The following is a 17,040-nucleotide window of genomic DNA, read 5'->3' as shown; positions in this document are numbered from 1 at the left end:
CCCGCTGCTCCCCTCAGCAGTGTACTTCATTGATCTGCCTGTTCTGCTCCCCACTCTGTCTCTGGTGAAGCCTCTCACTGCCCTTCACCTCTGGACTGTACCCCAGTTCTGTATGCATAAATAAATGATTTTTTTAAAAAAAGGGTTTATTTACAAGAGAAAGGGGAATGAGTAACTCAGAGAAAAAAATGGGAGGTAAGCTGGTTAATGCTCCTACCAGTTCCGTTGACCTGGAACCCCAACAGCACGATGAGAGCCGTGAAAAGCTGGGAGCGAAGAAGCCAAAACACTCCCAAAGCTACAGGTGGGGTTTTATACCCAAACATGGCTGCTTAGCTCCACCCTCAGTCCCAGCAGGCTTCTCTCTGCTGATGCTGGGATTTGTAGTTGTGGCGTCTGGGATGGGTGCTGAGGTAATGCTGGGATCTGCAGTTCGGAGTGCCCAGACCCTGAATCTGCAGAGTGCATGCCGGACTTCGTTTCCCCCTAAGACTGGCGGCTTGGGCGAGAATGACAGGCCTCAGGCTGGCTGCTGGGCCCGCTGGGCATGTGCCAAACTGTGTGGCTTTTGCCATCATGTGGAAGGAAGTTTAAATCCCAGCGGTGTGACCAGCAGCCACCGATCTTCTGCAGGATCTGCCCCCCAGGGAGGCGGGGGGGGGGAGCTGCGGGGGGGGGGTGCAGCCCCTCAGGCACCAGTGGGCCTCATCTGTCCCGGAGCGAAGTTTGTCTTTGCTGTCCCTGGAATGACTTGGGAACTTAACTGTCTGCAATCTAGACCAGCGAATCCAGAATCTCAAGGGATGGGACCCACACCCGGGGTGTGCAAGGTCTAGCCGGGAGAAGCAAGGCAGGGCGGGAACCTTGGATCTGGGACTGTACCTGTCTGCACACCCGAAGCCTCCTCGCCTCGAGCCTCCTAAAATCTGGGAACCGCCTGCATTCTGGGAACTGATGAGCGGCATGGAGGAATCAGTTTCTGCAAAAGCAACTTCAATGCCACATGAAAGCTTACCCGTGTTGCCAGCAGGCGCCACTTCTCCGGCCCCTGCGGGGGTTAATGAACCTCCCCAGGGAGCGCAATAAAGTCCGTGCTTGTTAGAAACTTGGCCTGATTCTCCGTCCTTTAACTGCGCCAAACCTTTCTGGGAGTTTTTCAAGTTGCCCAGGCGAGCCCAGCGTGTGGTGGCGGCTGAAATCCAGGTGCTCCGCCTTTGCCCTCGCTGCCCACCTTGCCGCCTCCCGGTGCCCTGTGAGCTTTGCGCGGGCAGCGTCTCCTTCCGCGCGGTCCTGCAGCGCGCTGGCCTCGCGGACCCTCGGCCTGCACGTTAACGCGGTGGGGATCTTCCCTGCGTGGTTCTGGCGGCTCACTTCCACCTTGGGGTCCCAGGGGCCCCAGACACTGCTGGCGCCTCCTAAGCTCCACCTCTCCCCTCTCCTCCCCCTGAGCTCCTGCATTGTTGGGGCCTCAGCTACACTGACCAGTAGCTGCGTTTCCCAGCCTCCAGGTGTGGCCGATGAGATGTGAACAAGGTGTGCAGGCAACATTCAGGGATGGTGGACGCGGAGAGGAAGCGCCCGCAGCTGTTCCCACTCACGAAATGAATGTGCATTTGGGCAGCACATGCTGAAGAGGGCGCTAGAGGGAGCAGGGTGTTTTGATGACTACTGTGGACTCCAGCCCCAGCTACCTATGAAGTTCAGGTTCCACGAGAGAACATCTCCCCTTTTTAAGTACTCTGCTGTTTCTGGTCTTTGCTTCCAGTCCTTACGTCCAGTCCCTAACGGATACTCCACTAAGTCAGCCTGGTATGTAGGGGCCGCTCAACAAAAGCCCCTACCTGCCCCTACCTGCCTTTCCCCCCTCACCCCAGTCACAGACACCGGGATTAAGTGACAGGGAAGCTGCTGCAGTTGGGTAGAAGGTCACAAACAAGGACATAAAGACCATAGCCAGCCCATGGTTGAGTTTTGTTTGGCCCACAGCTATATTCAAATTCCAGTGATTTTGCAGAAAAATGTGATTTCTTAGAAAATTGGTTGCCCCAAGAACTTCCCTTCTATCCAGCAACAATCAGCCAGAGTGAGCAGCTGACCTAGAGGTGAAGTAGACACAGCCTCGCTCTCCTCACCGGGTGGCCTTGAAGTCATCCGAACTTGCGAGCTCTCCTCTCCAAGCCCACACACCCCAAATGGCCTGTGAAAACAATTCCTTAATGTCCTGTGTCTTTCTTCTCCCTCACCCTCTCTTGACTACGTTTAACACAGTCATTTTTTTTCTCTCAGAAAACTGAGCATATAGTTTTGGGAAGTGGCAAGAAACCAGCCTTTCAAATGTCAGGAAACAGCTAATGCCTCTTTCCTGTAGGTATCTTGAACCCCTTTATGACTCCTTGAGGGGTTGCTTCAGGCTCCCCTCCCACCCCCACCACTTGAGGGTCCTCTCAGCTTGCAGGGCAGGACCTGGAAGTTGTTCCCCTGTGGCTGTGAACTGGCAAGTAACCCAAGTGTTCCTCTGCTGTCTGAACCAAGTAATGACCTATGCGGGTGCCACCTTCAGCTGGAGTGACCCCATTAGAGCTGTTTAAGGGAGACACTGTTCTAGCTGGATGTGCAAGTCTTTACATCCTAGGTTACTAACTACCTGTGGAAAGTTAAATGCCCAGGCAGTTTTTCCACATATCGCTGAGATTTTGAGAGAAAAGCAAAACGAGACAATAAGTAGCTTTTAGCTAGGATTCTTTGAGAGTTATGTTGAGCTGAGAATGACCTTTAGATGAATACTCTACGACAGTGAGTTCTCATTAAGTGGATTTGCTGGACATAAAGACAGGCAGCAGTTAAGTGGAACTTAACTTGGCTTTCCTGGGGTTAGCACCAGAGTCTTAGGGTCAAATTCTCCACCACAAACATCAGTTCCAGTACACGGGTGCTGGCGGGTCTCACAACACACAGGGCAGTGATCAGGCAGTGAGCCGGAGCTGCTCTGGAAGCTTCTGTGGGGGGGCAGGACACTGCTGGGGGAGGGGCAGGCCATGCTCAGGTTCTTTGCATATTTGCACAGACAGCAGTTGAGGGTCTCGGGGCTGGTTTGGGGGAGACAGGAGAGAGCACCGGTGGGCCCATCAGCTGTGGTGCAAGACTACTCTGCTGAGTTGTGTTGGCTGACTGCTCGATTTGATTTTACGAAAATGTGTGATGACTGTCAGACTGCTTAATTTTCATGGGAAACATACTCAGTGAATAGCTCATACCAAAAAGGAACTAAAACTTAATGTCTTCTAAAAGGCTTTATTCCATACAAATTGGAAACACGCTCATTGTGCTCCAGTGCCGTGGGAGAATGCTGGCCATCAGCTCACTTATCACATTTCCATCTCTTTCCAGAAATAGCTTAGCAACAACAGTACTTAGGGGGTCCAAGTGTGAATTTTTTATTGATTTTTTGAGAAACTGACCATGTGTTCGCTCTCTAAGTCTGTCAACTCTGCCCTCATGCCCAAGCATTCGAGGCACCAGCAAGATCCCCAAGTATTCCAACAGATTGTGGTCGGTCTTGAGAAAAATCACTTCTATGACTTATTAATGAACTAGCTACACACAATTTTTAAAGGGCTCATTTACCCAAATTTATCATGGAATATCATTTAATAAGAAAAGGTTAAAGAGTATTTTAATTGAAATCCTATTTGAATAACATTAGCAAAGAGCCTTCTCCTCCCCTCCTCCATGGTTATTGCAGTGTTAAGTTTCTCCTTCGGAAAATGGGCTGCCAACCCCTTCTTCCATGCAAGGGCTGCCTTCCCCTCAGGCCACACCTCCTACTCCCCTGCCCTGCTCTGGGTGTCTAGTGACTGCTGTGTAGTCCGTTGCATGGATTCAGTCCTCCAGCTTTTCCGTGTGCCGCTAGTCACACCCTTGACCTGTCCGGCAGCCCCTCCACCCTGCCTTCTCATTCACATGGCCACTAGGGCCGGTAGTTGCCCCTATTGTTCCACCCTCCCCTTCCCCACATGCTGTGAGGCTCTTATATGACCTCAATTGCAATGACCCATCTGTTTAGCTTGGGGACTATAATTGATATAAATAAGGATCTGATCCACAGAGAGCAGAAGAGGATGACTGACGTCTTGGTGGTTAGAAAGGACAAAAGAGGGAGGTAAACCAGCTCACAAAAGCATTATTATGCATAATCGTAGTCCTTCCTAACTTCCTTTGGGATGCCTGCCTTGGCTTCTGGATCTTGCCTCACTTCGGACTGGTTTTAGTTTTGGGGGATTCAAAGCTCCCAAGTCTGCACTCAGGCTGAAGGCACCTCAAGAGGACTTTGGTGTGTTTCGGGAGCACTTTGATCCAGCAGTTTGGAGATCTTCTGAGGGTCATGGGGTATGGACCTTCCAGTGTATATCTCTAACCAGGCCCCGGTTACTGCTCTGCTTACAGCTGGCCCGCAGAGTAGGAAAAATGAAAGGTCTGAAGAATGTTGTTATGGATTGTTCGGGTCCCCTGAAAATCAAAACCCTACTTCCTCCAATGTGGTGGCATTTGGAGATGGGTTATTGTGAGGTAACTAAAATTGTCTTTTAAACAGACAGAGGATTGTAATATGACATACCTCTCAGATGCTCATTCTGAGAGTGAGCACGTGTGCACTACATTAAAGTCACTGCTAAGGGTCCAAATTAGTCTGATCCATTCCATCGTCTCTGTTTTCCTGATTGACTTCTTCACCCTATCCCCACCTTTCTGGTTACCACATATAATCCCAGAGTTTACTTTTGTTTTATTTAATTCATCTATTTACATTCTCTGTATAACGCATGAGTGAAATCATAATGTCGTTTTCTGTTTTGTTTATTTTGTGCGGTGAGTCAGGTTAGACTGGGCTAGAGGGAAGACTCTCGTGAGCCTGTTAGTGTCCTAATAAGACACACCTGAGAACTTGCTAGTTTCCCAACTGCGCATGTGTGCACGCAATAGGCCAGGTGAGCCCAAAACAAGATGGCGGCTGCCTACCCAGCAGAGGAGGCTGGGCGATGAAGCCTACCTTGCTGGCACCTTGAGCTCAGATTTTCCAGCCTCCAGAAAGATGAGAAATAAATTTGTTGTTTTAGCATGCTAGCCTCATGGTGATTTCTGTGGCAGCCTGAGATGTCCTTGGACAAGTGTGTAGCCAGGCATGCATCTCTGTTGTTTTACAAAGTGATGTAGAGAGATTCTTTTGTCTTAGACATTTCTATTTTGATAAATACCTCCGTACAGTCTATTTTAATATTTAAACATGCACAGTGGGAACTTTTGGGCAGAAACTCAATCTTTAAAGTCCAGTGTATCTTTCTCCGACTCCTTAAAGTTGGAATTGAGCAAATCATCCCCATAATCTTGCCAATTAAAAGGTCCCTTTAGGTATGGATGCCGAGAAGGCATCCTAAATGGAAGCAGGAAGGTGCTCACAGAAGGATGCCAAGCACCAGCGGCTGTACAATTTCCATTTTATTTTGTGTGCTTTTTATAGGATATAAATAATGACAAAATTACAAAATTTATAACTGGAAGCCCAAGCATATTTACACGTTTCTGTTTCAGCAAAGCTACTATTTACTTTGCTCCTATACAATTTCCTTTTGGTACCATATTTTAGTGTTATTTTACTCTCAATTTACTACATACATATCAACAGTGAATAGGCAAAATATATACAAGGAACTGTTCAGTTCAAGTAATTTAATAGTGTATTAAAATTCAACACTGAACTAAAAGCATATACATTTGTCAGTTTGAAATAAAATTTAGTTATCCTTCTTCAAAACTCACCAACTGATGAACATAACTGGTAACCTCAGATTTAAAATAATATTGGTTAATAAAAAAAATTAAGACAATCCCACAATTTATCAATATCGCTATAATGAACTTCAAAATGATTCACAATATGATCGGTTAGAACAATATACTTTAAAATGTTATTTTTTTCTCTAATGATATTGGTACTGTTTATATAATTTGATTCTACATAAATATACATATGGTATCATACAAATACTCCACAGAGACATTAAAAAAATTAAAATACCTTAAAGAAATGTAAGTAAATTTTATTTAATCAAATAGTAAGCAAACATTTATTTATTTTTTTGTTTCAAGAAAAGAGTTTTATTACTTTGGAATTTCTTCTTTTTTTTGTATTTATTTTTTATAGAAAAAAATTTTTGCAATAGAATTTTATTAACATCTTTCTCAAACAAGGTTTCCATGACAGAAATCTTGACAGTAGAAGCCCTAGTTGTTTTTTTTTTTTTAACATGTCCTTTAAAACACTGTGAAGATTTAAAAAAAAAAAACATCTTTACAGGCTTATGACTGTGTCAGCACTTTTGGTTTGAAGCCAGACGGCTTCCCGAGATCAGCTCTGCTGAGCACGCTCAGGGCTTTGCCACACCCGAGCCAATCCGAGCCAGCCCTCATGATAGCAGTTTAGTTATTTGAAATAAATCAGAAGCATCCCTCACAACGAACCTACTTCTCTTAGCAATGCATGAATGAAACATTCTTTTAATAAAAATATTTAATACAAGACACATTTTTCTGTGCATAATAAATTTCTGTTTAAATCATTCTTAAATTTTGAATCAATCCATAGATGTAAAGGTTTTCTTTATCTGACAGTTGATGACATATAAAATCCACAAATATAGAAATTGGGAAACAGGATTTCATGAGGGTGGTTTTGTCCTTTTGCAGGAAATGGTACTTGAGGATAGACTGGTTTTACAGATGCTTGATGGTGGTAGTTCTGTTCTGGTTCTACCTTTAAAACTGCTGACAGTGAAAAATACACCCAAGAATTTTCTACGTTTAGGCAGTATTAGGTATCCCCTGCACTTAGTCTTAGAAAGGTCTTATCCCCAAATATAGCAGAGCAAGACAAAGTCCTTAGAAATACCTTGGCGGGTGGCAGGAAGGGGAGTCAGCAAAACATCTCAACTCGTGCCTCTCAGGGGTAAGGACTGGAAAGTCTTGGTAGTGCTTCCTGCCACTGGTACAGAAAAGAACTTCCCAGGAAGGGCCAGTGGCCTCTCACCCGTGACAAGGCCACGCAAACAGAGCAGTCTTCCTCCTGGGCTGGGTGGGAACGGAGGCGAAGGAAGGCCTGCTCCGGGCTTCGGCGTGCAAGGCACCACGAGGACAGGCGGGCGGGTGAGGATCAGAAAATTGTGGTTTCATACTTGGTATTAATTCCCCTCTTGGTTTCTTGTCCCGGCTCTACAATCCATGGCAGATTGGCCAAAGTCTTTTGCTCAGATGGGTCGATCTGCTTTAAAACAGAAAGGCTGATGCCTGTCACACGGTACCGGTGCAGGGGTCAAGCATGCATCCTGACGCCCTGACGCTGCCCGGACCCAACCCCGTGCCTCGGCAGGACTTCCAGGAGGCCGGTGTCTGAGAGTCCTTGTTCTCTGGACACACATTTATTGCATATGGACTGTGTGCAAGGCACTGGGGGGGAGGGAGGAGGGACAGCGAAAGAGACACGGCCTTTGTCCTCGAGGGCACACAGATGGGGAGCAGACATAGAAACAGATTTCAATACTGAGAAGTGAGCTATGAGGGGAAGAGAGGGCAGTCGGTGGGCACACACGAAAGCCATCAGCTCCGTGTCAGGCAGCCAGGGCGGCTTCCTGGAGGAGGAGGACCAGCGCGTGTCACTGCCTGGTTCACAAACCTCCAGTGGTTTCTATCACAGTCAGAATAAAGGTCACGGTCCTCTACAGTGGCCCTGCCTGACTCTCTGCTCCAGCCACATGGGCCTCCTGGCCGCTGCCTGGACCGAGTCCACACCTGGGGCCCCGGGGCCCTGGGGCCCTGGGGCGCGTTCTCTGCTCTCCTCCAGACACCCGCAGGCTCTGCACTGTAGAGTCACTCAGGTTGTGGCTTAAACCTGTGAACCCCATATAAAATAGCACCCCAACGTCTCTGTTCTCCTCATCCGCTCTGTTCTTCATCATCGGCATGCCACACACATCATATTGTATGTATCTGTTCATGCTCCATTACAATGTGTGCTCACAAAGGTGGGGTTGGGTCTGCTTTGCTCCCTGTTTTCTCCCAAGCCCAGAAAAGCTCCCGACAACCCAGTGAATTGCAGGCACACAATAAAACTGATAGAATGCATAGTCTTCAAAGACTGTGCAAGAAAAGGCCTACATGGAGGGTGGGACAACAAGCAAGGGTTCACCTGGTGGGGGTGAGGGAGGGGGAACAGCAGGTGCAAATCTCAGGAAGGCCTCTCCCGTTCCTCCTGCACTGTGAGTCTGGCACTTTCTGCAGGCTGGGGCATCCACCAGCTGCTTCCAGTGTGGCCTGACTGTGTTTTCACAAGGCTGTGGGGAGAACTCCCAAGTCCTTAGGAGTCACGGATTAGCTCTCCACAAAACCGGGGGTGCCGAGGGAAATGGAAGAGGGCCGCCCGTTGGGGGTGGGGGTGGGGGTGGGAGGTGGGATAGCAAGGTGTCTAAAGACCACCCGTGTTATAGACTGCAATTTGCTGTGTCTCGAGGAAGGCGTCTAGATGAACATTCTATGCGCCCTTCCGCACCCGACCTTTTGTGCTCTCCCGGAGGCAATCTACAGGGACAGAGTAGCGCCAGCTGGAGGCTCCTGCTACAGACAGAGGCGCCCCGCCTGCACGAGAGGAGCACACTAGGCTAAGAGTATCCCGGAAGCATTCTGAAAAGTCCTGGACATTTAACTTACATTTCCGTGGGGGCGGGGGGGAGACAGACAATAAACAGATGCTACACAGAATTAAAAGCAGGTGGTACGCTTGAGCGTGACTAGGTGTCTACCTTGGTTTGGGTGGTCAGGAAGAGCCTCTTTGTGTAGCTGAGACCTGATGAAAAGATGGAGTCAGCGGAAATTAGGGGGAGAGTTTTCCAGGTGAAGGCTCAGGTCGGGGTGTCAAAGAGGAGTGTGCCGGGAGATTAGGTCTCAGGCATGCGGGGCAGCAATGCCAAGGTCACGGAAGGACACCCTGGTGCCTGGGAGGGGAGGGGTCTGCTAGAGGTGTGCTGCGTGGTTTTGGGGGGCCACCGTGGCGGACGCTGGGAGGAGAAACACGGAAGGGAGATGGAGAGGCGTGGGTCGGTGTGGGGTGTGTTTCAGGTGTAAAGCGGGAGGGGTCTGCTTCCTTTGGGCAGAGGGTCAGAGTTGGCGTCTAGATCCGGGGCTTGAACAGCACAGGACTGGGTGTGTGGGCTACTGACTGGGAAAGATGATGGAGCGGAAAGCCAAGAGTTCTGCCCTGGGCACACTCGGTATCCGCTTCTTGTGAAATATCAAAGTGGAACTGAACATGAGTCTGGATTCCTGGGGGGCCGGGGGGGGGTCAGGGAGTCAGGGATGGCAGGTGCCGAGGGAGGACTAGGGGTCTGAGTGTGGTCTCAGAGGGGGCTGTCACAGGTGATGATCAGCGATGAGGGCAGTGAATGAACGGCTATGGGGGGAGGGAAAGCCCCAGAAGCGGGCTGTCAAGGAACAGAGAGGCCAGATGCTGGAGGGACGGACCCCATGGATGCTGGAACTGCCATGAATGGTGACAGGAGTCGGGGCCAAAAAGATTGTAAACAAGAAGCCACATGGTCACAAAGAGAGGTGTCTCTCTGTAAACATGAAAAATCCCCACACGCCCCCCCCACCCCGAAACTGGGGACGGGGGTCACAGGGAAGGAGGAGAGAGTTACAGATGGAAGGCGGTGTGGGCACGAGAGCAAAGCTCTGGGGGCTGCCTGCCTGCCCCATCCCGGGGCTTCTAGGACGCGGCCCAGCAGCTGGAGCACAGCCAGATGGGAGGCTGGCTGGGAACCTTCCAGCTCAGGTACCGCTGCCCCAGGGGAGGCCCCTTGAAGTCTGCGATCTGTTGGGAGGCGGGCCGCTGGGAGGAGGGTGGTGCCTTCTGGGCAGACCCGGCTCTGAGGGAGCCTGGGCTCGGGGTAGGGGGCGGGGCTGGGGGCTCCAGGGGGCTGGGGAGCAGGGCCAGGTGCTGGTCAGGTACCGCCCGGGACGCTGGCCTGCGGCCTCCCTAGAGGAAGAGCAGCTCCACCTGATGTCCAACCCGGGCACGTCCAGCTCCCCCTCTCTGGGCACCTGGACGGCCTGCACGGTGCGTCTCTGCCAACCTCCCTGCACGCCAGGCGTCTGCAGGAGGCTTCGCGCCCAGCGGGGAACAGAAGCCAAAGCTTCGGGAACACCGTGCCCGGGCTCGCCAGGACCTGCAGGGAAGGCTCCCCCAGGACAGAGGCAATGCCCAGTGTTCTTGAACGGGCGACCTCGGGTGACAGGAAGTGGGATTTTCTCAGGAGCCCCCAGGTTCAGGCAGATGGTGCCTCAAGACTGCAGGAACTGGGCTCAGCTGGTGATGGACCCATGCCCAAGGAGGCCGAAGGAAAGGACAGAGGGTTTCCAAAGGCTCCCACTCCATGCAAGGGCCCCCAGAGCATCACCCTTTCCCTCCTCGTCAAGGTTTTCAGAACCAGAGTGTCTTTTCTACTTACCACGGACTTGCGGATGCTAACACGCGGCTTGGGGATGGGTTTGGAGGGTTTGTTCTCAAAGCTTTCTGGAAGCGTGGAGGAGTGCCCCCCTTTCCTCGCTTGTAGCGCTAGCTGGTAAGCGACTTCAAATGCCTGGCCCAGCGTTAGGATGATTTCGTAGGCTAAATTCTGCAAGAGAAACGAGACAGGTCGGCAACAGGCACGTTGCAGACCAGAGCACGCAGGGGGCCGAGGACGTTGGGGGTGGGAGGGGAGTGGCGAGGACTTGAAATACCACACTGGCTGCAGCCCAGGCTGATGCCCGGGTCCCCTCCCGGTCACAGCGCCACACCGAGCGCACTCAAGTGACCCTTGTGCCAGGCCAAACCGTGGTGAGGGCAAGTGTACAGGAACAGGACACGCCAGGCCCCATGTGAGGCCTACAGGGGCTGGTGTTAGTCACTGAGGCAGCTTGCTGTTGACAGCTATGCCGGGGAGTGGCGCCCACTTTGCCCACTGCCAGCTGGGCCCACCCCCACCACTCTGGTGCCCACTCCTTTCACAGCCCCCCTTGTGGACATGTGGCTTGCTCCCCAGGCCTTGGAAGGAAGGGGCGACTCGGGGCCTGAAGCTGAGCTCTGAGAGCGTCTCAGCGTGGCTGTGAGGATGATCCCAGCTCCGAGCGCGTCTCAGCGTGCCTGTGAGGTGAGTGATCCCACACACTCCACGGGGGTTGTTCTGAGAAGTTTGGGGCCAACATCTGTGATTCAGTGAACATCTCTGAGACACAATCACAATCTAATTTAGGTGGAGGGGAGAGGCATTCGCCACGCTGCTGTGGCGTCTCCCCGTTCCAGAGAGAGCCTGCAAACAGCCAGTTACACAGCGCGTGCCCGAGGCATGGTGTGCCCTGTGGGTCCGCGCCACACTATCACCAAATCAGTGAGACAGGGAGGTCCTGGCAGGCCAGCGCGCCATGCCAGCAGCCCCAGAGCGGGCGTCTGTTCTCCAGACCTTCAATCAACCCCCTCCAGACGACCTCTTTCATCCTTCTCCTCTCTTCTCCTGGCACGGAGCTTTGGTTTCTGCCTTCCCAAGCACAGCTCTGTGCTGTCTTCTGGCACTGAGGAAACGTTATCTGGCCCTGGAGAGGCGGCAAGGGCTTGGCCACACCGGGAGGACGTGGTGTGTCCAAGAAGCAGATGCCCATCAGTCAGGGAGCTTAAAGTCACCTCACCGAATGAGAGAGGCAGGGTCAGCCCCGAGTTTTCATGCTGGTGACTGGCCGTAGAAGGCTGGGCCTAGTTTTTCAAAACCACAGAAGCAGCATCCTGCTCACGCTGACTCTGTAGCTGGGCCCTCCCCCTCATGTCCACCCTTCCCCTCAACAAGCCTGATGGCCAGGGTTCCGGGGAGCTCAGCTGGCGGTGTTCCCTCTGCAGCAGGATGGGAGGAGCTTCCTTCAGGGGCCCCAGGGGAGAGGCCCCAGGCTCTGTGCTGCCCACACTTCAGGTCAATGCCACGTGCTCAAGGCCTTAGACCAAGTGGGGAAAATGCTTGAGCATTCTCTGCCTTCATGCGTCTCCTCCAGCACAGTCGGCTGGGGACTTGGTGGCCTCCACCAGGAGCCTCGACCTTGGCCTTGGTCACCACTGCCATGAAGATGGCAGGTGCCCGGCTGTCTGTCCAGGGTTGAGCTTGAGAGCTGGTTGGACAGAGGCGTCTGTCTTGGCTGAGCTCCCGGTTCAGAAGCCACGGACAGACAGACGTGTGCTTGCCGGAGATGCTGAACCCCTTGTGTCTCCGGCAATGAGCACTGAGCCCTGTTGCCTCCGAGGATGAGTCAGACTAGTAAATTAGTAAGCACAGCAAGTGACAGTGGAGGAGGCCGGCAGACAGCTCTGGCCATCCCTCAGCCGAGGGGGCTGAGCCCTGCAGCAGCCTACACAGGCCTCCCCCAGTGCTGTCAGCCTGGGCCTGCAACTTGGTGGCCTCCAGCAGGAGCCTCAACCTTGGCCTTAGTCACCTCTGCCATCGGGGCGGCAGGTGCCCGGCTGTCTGTCTGTCTGGGGTTGGGAGCAGATGCTCCCCTGGACCAGGGAGGATGTCAGCTCTGGGTCCCCTAGCCTGCAGCTTGTCGAGCTGGGTGTGACTGCCTTTATTATTAACTTTGAAAAAGCTCCTGAAAGTGCGATTCACTGACAGCCCCATCTTCAAGTGAAAGTCAAAGATGCTCATTTGAGCAAGTGAGATTTTTCACATGACGATTACAGGAAGCCTGGAGGTTCTGAAAGGTAAGGCGTTAGAATGCTGCCCTTTCATTTTTTCTTTTTTAAAGATTTATTTATTCATGCACACAGAACTGGGGTACAGGTCAGAGGCGTAGGGGCGGTGAGAGGCTTCACCAGAGACAGAGTGGGGAGCAGAACAAGCAGATCTATTGAGATACACTGCTGAGGGGAGCAGCGGGCAGGTCAGGAGAGGTCTGCCACGCCATGTGGTCACCTCTGGGGTGGGGATCAAACTCAGGCTAAAGTGACTTTAGCTTCTTAGCGCTGTGCTTTAACCTGCTGCACCACCAGGGAGGGCCCTGCCCTTTCATTTTTGATTAGTTCCCTGTCTGAGCAAACTGCTCAGCTATGACGCTGTGGCACTCTGGCTTCCAGTCAAATGGCCTCTCCTGGTTTCGCTCACATTTTCCTGGACATCTGGCTTCTGCTTTCCATTGTGCTCTATCACCACAATGTCCCAGTTACCGATGCCGCACATCGGGGATGGCCCGTGGCACTGGGTTTGTGTCTCCAAGGAGCAGCTGGTCACCGCTGGGCCATATGCACGCCAAGTCCTCTGCTACCAACACACCAGAGCCTTGGGGGGTTGGGGGGGGAAGGACAGAAGCCCGCAGAGGCACCCGAGGACACACATTCGAAAGGGGGAGAGCGTTTGCTTTTCCTGCCTCTCCTTCGGTGTACCCCACTGTTTAGAGCGGGAGAGTTATCATGAGCACACGAGACCCAATGGGGACACGGCCAGAAATAATACTGCAGTATCCGGGAGGCCGGGAGTGACCAACCCTTGCTTCCCTTTCGAGTTAGGCTTGCTGACCCAAGGGTGGCTGGCAGCGAGGAGCCAGGGATGCTGCTCCAAAGCCTGGAAGCCCAACCAGTTTGGGCTTTCAATATATTATCATCCCTGCAACTGTGGGGAGCTCAGGGCCTTGCACGGTGCCTGGGACACAGCAGGTGCCCGGCAGGTGCTGGTTGAACGGACGGACGCACGTTCACACTGCAGGCTGGAGCCGACACCTTTAGTTACTATAAGAAGCACCGCGGCCGTCCGGGGTCAGGCACTGCGCTAAGCCCCAGGTGGGTCTCATTTGAACATCATCGTGATCACCTGCAGTACTGCACCCCTGTGCTCGTTTGTGGTTCAGGACATTGAGGCTCAGAGAGGGCAAGGAACTTGCCTGGCATCACAGAGCTAGGGAGTCACAGGGCTCTGAGAAGAAGCAACTCTTGTGACTTAAAGCCTATGTTCTCAACCATACGGACCCCGGCAACTCATCTAGAAGAGTCACGCCAGTGCTTTTCCTTCCCACGCAGCAGGCGCTTCCCCTGTTCAGAGGCCAAGTCTGTTCTACCTTCGTGAATCTGGATTAGAAGGTGGCAGAGGTGACCCATGGGGCCTTCGGAGTCTGGATGGCGAGAAGCCTTGCTGCTCAGGCTGGGCCCTTGCTCCCAGGGTAGCCGCTCGGGCCTAGCAAGTCTGAGCACCCCCAACAGCCCCTGGGCTCCGGGGAGGCTGCCTGGGGAGAAACAGCAGCTGCTGGCCTGGAGTCCAGGCAAGGAATGCGGAAGTCACCCTGTGCCCTGAGGCTCCAGGAGACGCCACCTAGCGAGGACACAGGCCGGACAGACGACTCTGGCCCAGCGGCAGCCCCGAGATGGTGCAGCAGAGCAGGGCAGAAGTGCCAAGCTCACCTCAATTCCTGATGTATCTAATTGTAAAATAACAGATGCTTTTATGCCATAGGTTTTGGGGTGATTTGTTAAGCAAAAATAGATAGCTGGGACAGTGTCTGAGGCTCATGAGGCTTGGCTGCCCCCACTTGCCCACAGAGAGGGGAGCCGGCTGGGCAGCGCAGGGTGAACAGGGTACAGCCCATCCTGAAGCCCCAGTGGCTGCAGCCAAGGCTGAGGCCCGTGACCCCTCCCGGTCACAACGCCGCACCGACGTGCTAAAGTGACCCTTGCCTTGAGCCAGTCCAAGCCACAGAGCTGGCTGGCACATCCCTGCTCATCTCTACTTACACCTCCCTCGGGCCATAAGTGCAGACTCAACTTTATTCATTTGCTCTCGAAGCTGCATTCTGGTCCTGAGACTCTGGCTCCTTCTGCCTCTCCCACTTACTGGAAAATGCCTTCCTTGACTTCGGTAGGGACAGTCTCTTCCCTGAGGCCACATTCAACTGGCCTTGAGTATTTTCTATTTCTCAAGACCACCAAACAAGAGGGGGAGCCCACGAGCCACAGTCTAGTGTGCACATGTGTGTGTGTTCAGAGGGCGGTGTGGTGTGGGGGTGACTGGGAAGCCTGGGCTCTGAGCCTCGCTTTGCTTGTGTTCAGAATAGGAATAACACCTGCAGCCCCCACCTCAGTGGTCCTAGAATTTGTGAATCACTCCAAATAATCCTTACCCTGATGGCAACACTGCTAATTTTTGTTAATCTCCACCACGCACACCACCTCACCCTCTGACGGGCGACTCGGTGACCCCGAGCCACCGCCCTGGGTGGAAGCACTAGCACTGTCTCCATGCGCATGTGAGATAATCAGGCTGCCACGGTCACCTGTCTCAGTGGCTCGTGAAGCCAGCACCCGGCTGAGCTGGGATGTGAGCCCTAGGGTTAGAACTAGCTGTGCGCGACACCTTAGGACTCGACTTAAGATAAAATAAGGGGCTTCTGCAAACTGTTTTATTAACAAAAAAAAAAAAAACAAAACAACTTAGAAACACTAACGTGTTGGCCCTCCCTGGTGGTACAATGGGTTAGGGTGCAGCACTGCAAGCTGGCTGCAGCCACTTCAGTGCAAGTTCGATCCCCGGCCCCAGAGCTGACCCACATGGCGTGGCAGACCTCTCCTGACCCGCCCGCTGCTCCCCTCAGCAGTGTACTTCATCGATCTGCCTGTTCTGCCCCCGACTCTGCCTATGGTGAAGCCTCTCACCACCCCTGCACCTCTGCTTGTACCCCAGTTCTAGATGCATAAAGAAATAAATCTTTAAAAAAAACCAAACACTAAAGTGCAGAAGTTCCTGCATCCTGACTGATGCCTCCTGCCTGGGGCCAAGGCACCTAGAGGCCTTGCCATTGGCCTGCCTGCCAGGACTGGGGCAGGGGCATCCTCTAAGCAAAGGGTGCCCTGGATGATCTGACATGAACCAACACAGGGGTTCCGAACCTGTGACCTGCCCCTGCCTCAGTGTGGGGGATAGGAAGTACCACATCCTCTTAAAGATGGGGGCAGGGAACCCCAGCTCAGTGGGGACCGCTGTCCAGCAAACACAAAGCTCATTACAATCTCTGGAGCCCTCCCTCCGCTCCTGGATTTTGATCTGTGCAACTGCTACATTAGAGGACTCCAAGGAGCCATCCCGTTGAAAGACAGATCACAACTGTAATCTGGGATGCAAACTGGTTTTTCGTATGCAAGCTGGAGGCAGGCTCAGGCAAACTCCTCTTTGCTGTGGGCTCTTTAAAGCAGCAGGACTGCAGCTGAACATCACCACGGATATTTACTAAACTACTTCCACCTGTGTCGGGGGCCGAATTGCTGGTGCCTGGCCTGTAAGGTGCCACTCACTGCGTGCAGTGGGGGAGGGGAGGCTCATGGAAAGACCAAGACAGGCCCCGTTGTCCTGCTGCAGCCTCATCACTGAGGCTTTGCCTCAGCTCATTCATGAGTTTGGTGTGAGAGAACTGTATCACAGATTGTGGGCGCTCTGCCCCTAGGAAACGTTCTGGCCACCGAGGTAACTCGCTAATATTAACTGATGCGTCACTAGGATTTTTCCGTGTTGGAAACTCCTGGTTGGAAAAGCTTTTGGGTTCAAGGGTTCATGGGCACATGTGCAGGGAAATTCATTGCAGTATGTAAAATTTCATTAGTAGGGAGCTGATGAAGTATACTCCATAGACCCAGGAACATTAGGCAGCCACTCAAAATGAGAACTCATTTAAAGAACTGGTTCAAAGACTGTACGTAAAGCAATTTGTCTATACGGACAGAGACGGCACAGAATGCGGGTATATGGATATGTCACTATGGTTACCACTGAGTGTGGAGATGTGGGTTTCCTTCCCCCCCTCCCTCATCCTGGCAGAGACGAATCATTTCTATATCATAAAAAATACTGAGCCTCTCCATCTTGATAACAATTAAAAACTAGAGAAAATCTTCTAGTTTCAAATGACCATCATCACTCTGTAGCCATCTCTTCAGGGCTCCAG

At 52.4% G+C, this 17,040-nt stretch overlaps 1 protein-coding gene across 8 annotated transcripts in view; it reads right to left on the bottom strand.

The window, feature by feature from the left end:
- Positions 1-5,475: 5,475 nt before the first annotated feature.
- ANKS1B (ankyrin repeat and sterile alpha motif domain containing 1B) overlaps positions 5,476-17,040 on the bottom strand; it is a 755,486-nt gene continuing 743,921 nt past the window's right edge. For 2 of the 8 annotated variants that reach the window (XM_004675770.2, XM_012720251.1), the window contains 2 exons: positions 10,551-10,718; positions 5,476-7,315 (listed from right to left, as the gene is read on the bottom strand). In XM_004675770.2, coding sequence (XP_004675827.1) covers positions 7,205-7,315; positions 10,551-10,718 — 279 coding nt within the window. In that variant the 3' untranslated portion in view covers positions 5,476-7,204. Of the gene's footprint in view, positions 7,332-8,846; positions 8,891-10,550; positions 10,719-17,040 lie in introns of all 8 variants that reach the window. The other 6 variants (XM_012720254.1, XM_012720257.1, XM_012720256.1 and 3 more) reach the window with 5 other exon arrangements.

The sequence above is a fragment of the Condylura cristata genome, unplaced genomic scaffold (genome assembly GCF_000260355.1).
Source record: "Condylura cristata isolate star-nosed mole 26May11 unplaced genomic scaffold, ConCri1.0 scaffold00004, whole genome shotgun sequence".
NCBI lineage: Eukaryota > Metazoa > Chordata > Mammalia > Eulipotyphla > Talpidae > Condylura > Condylura cristata.
This window is presented reverse-complemented; position numbering and strand designations above follow the sequence as displayed.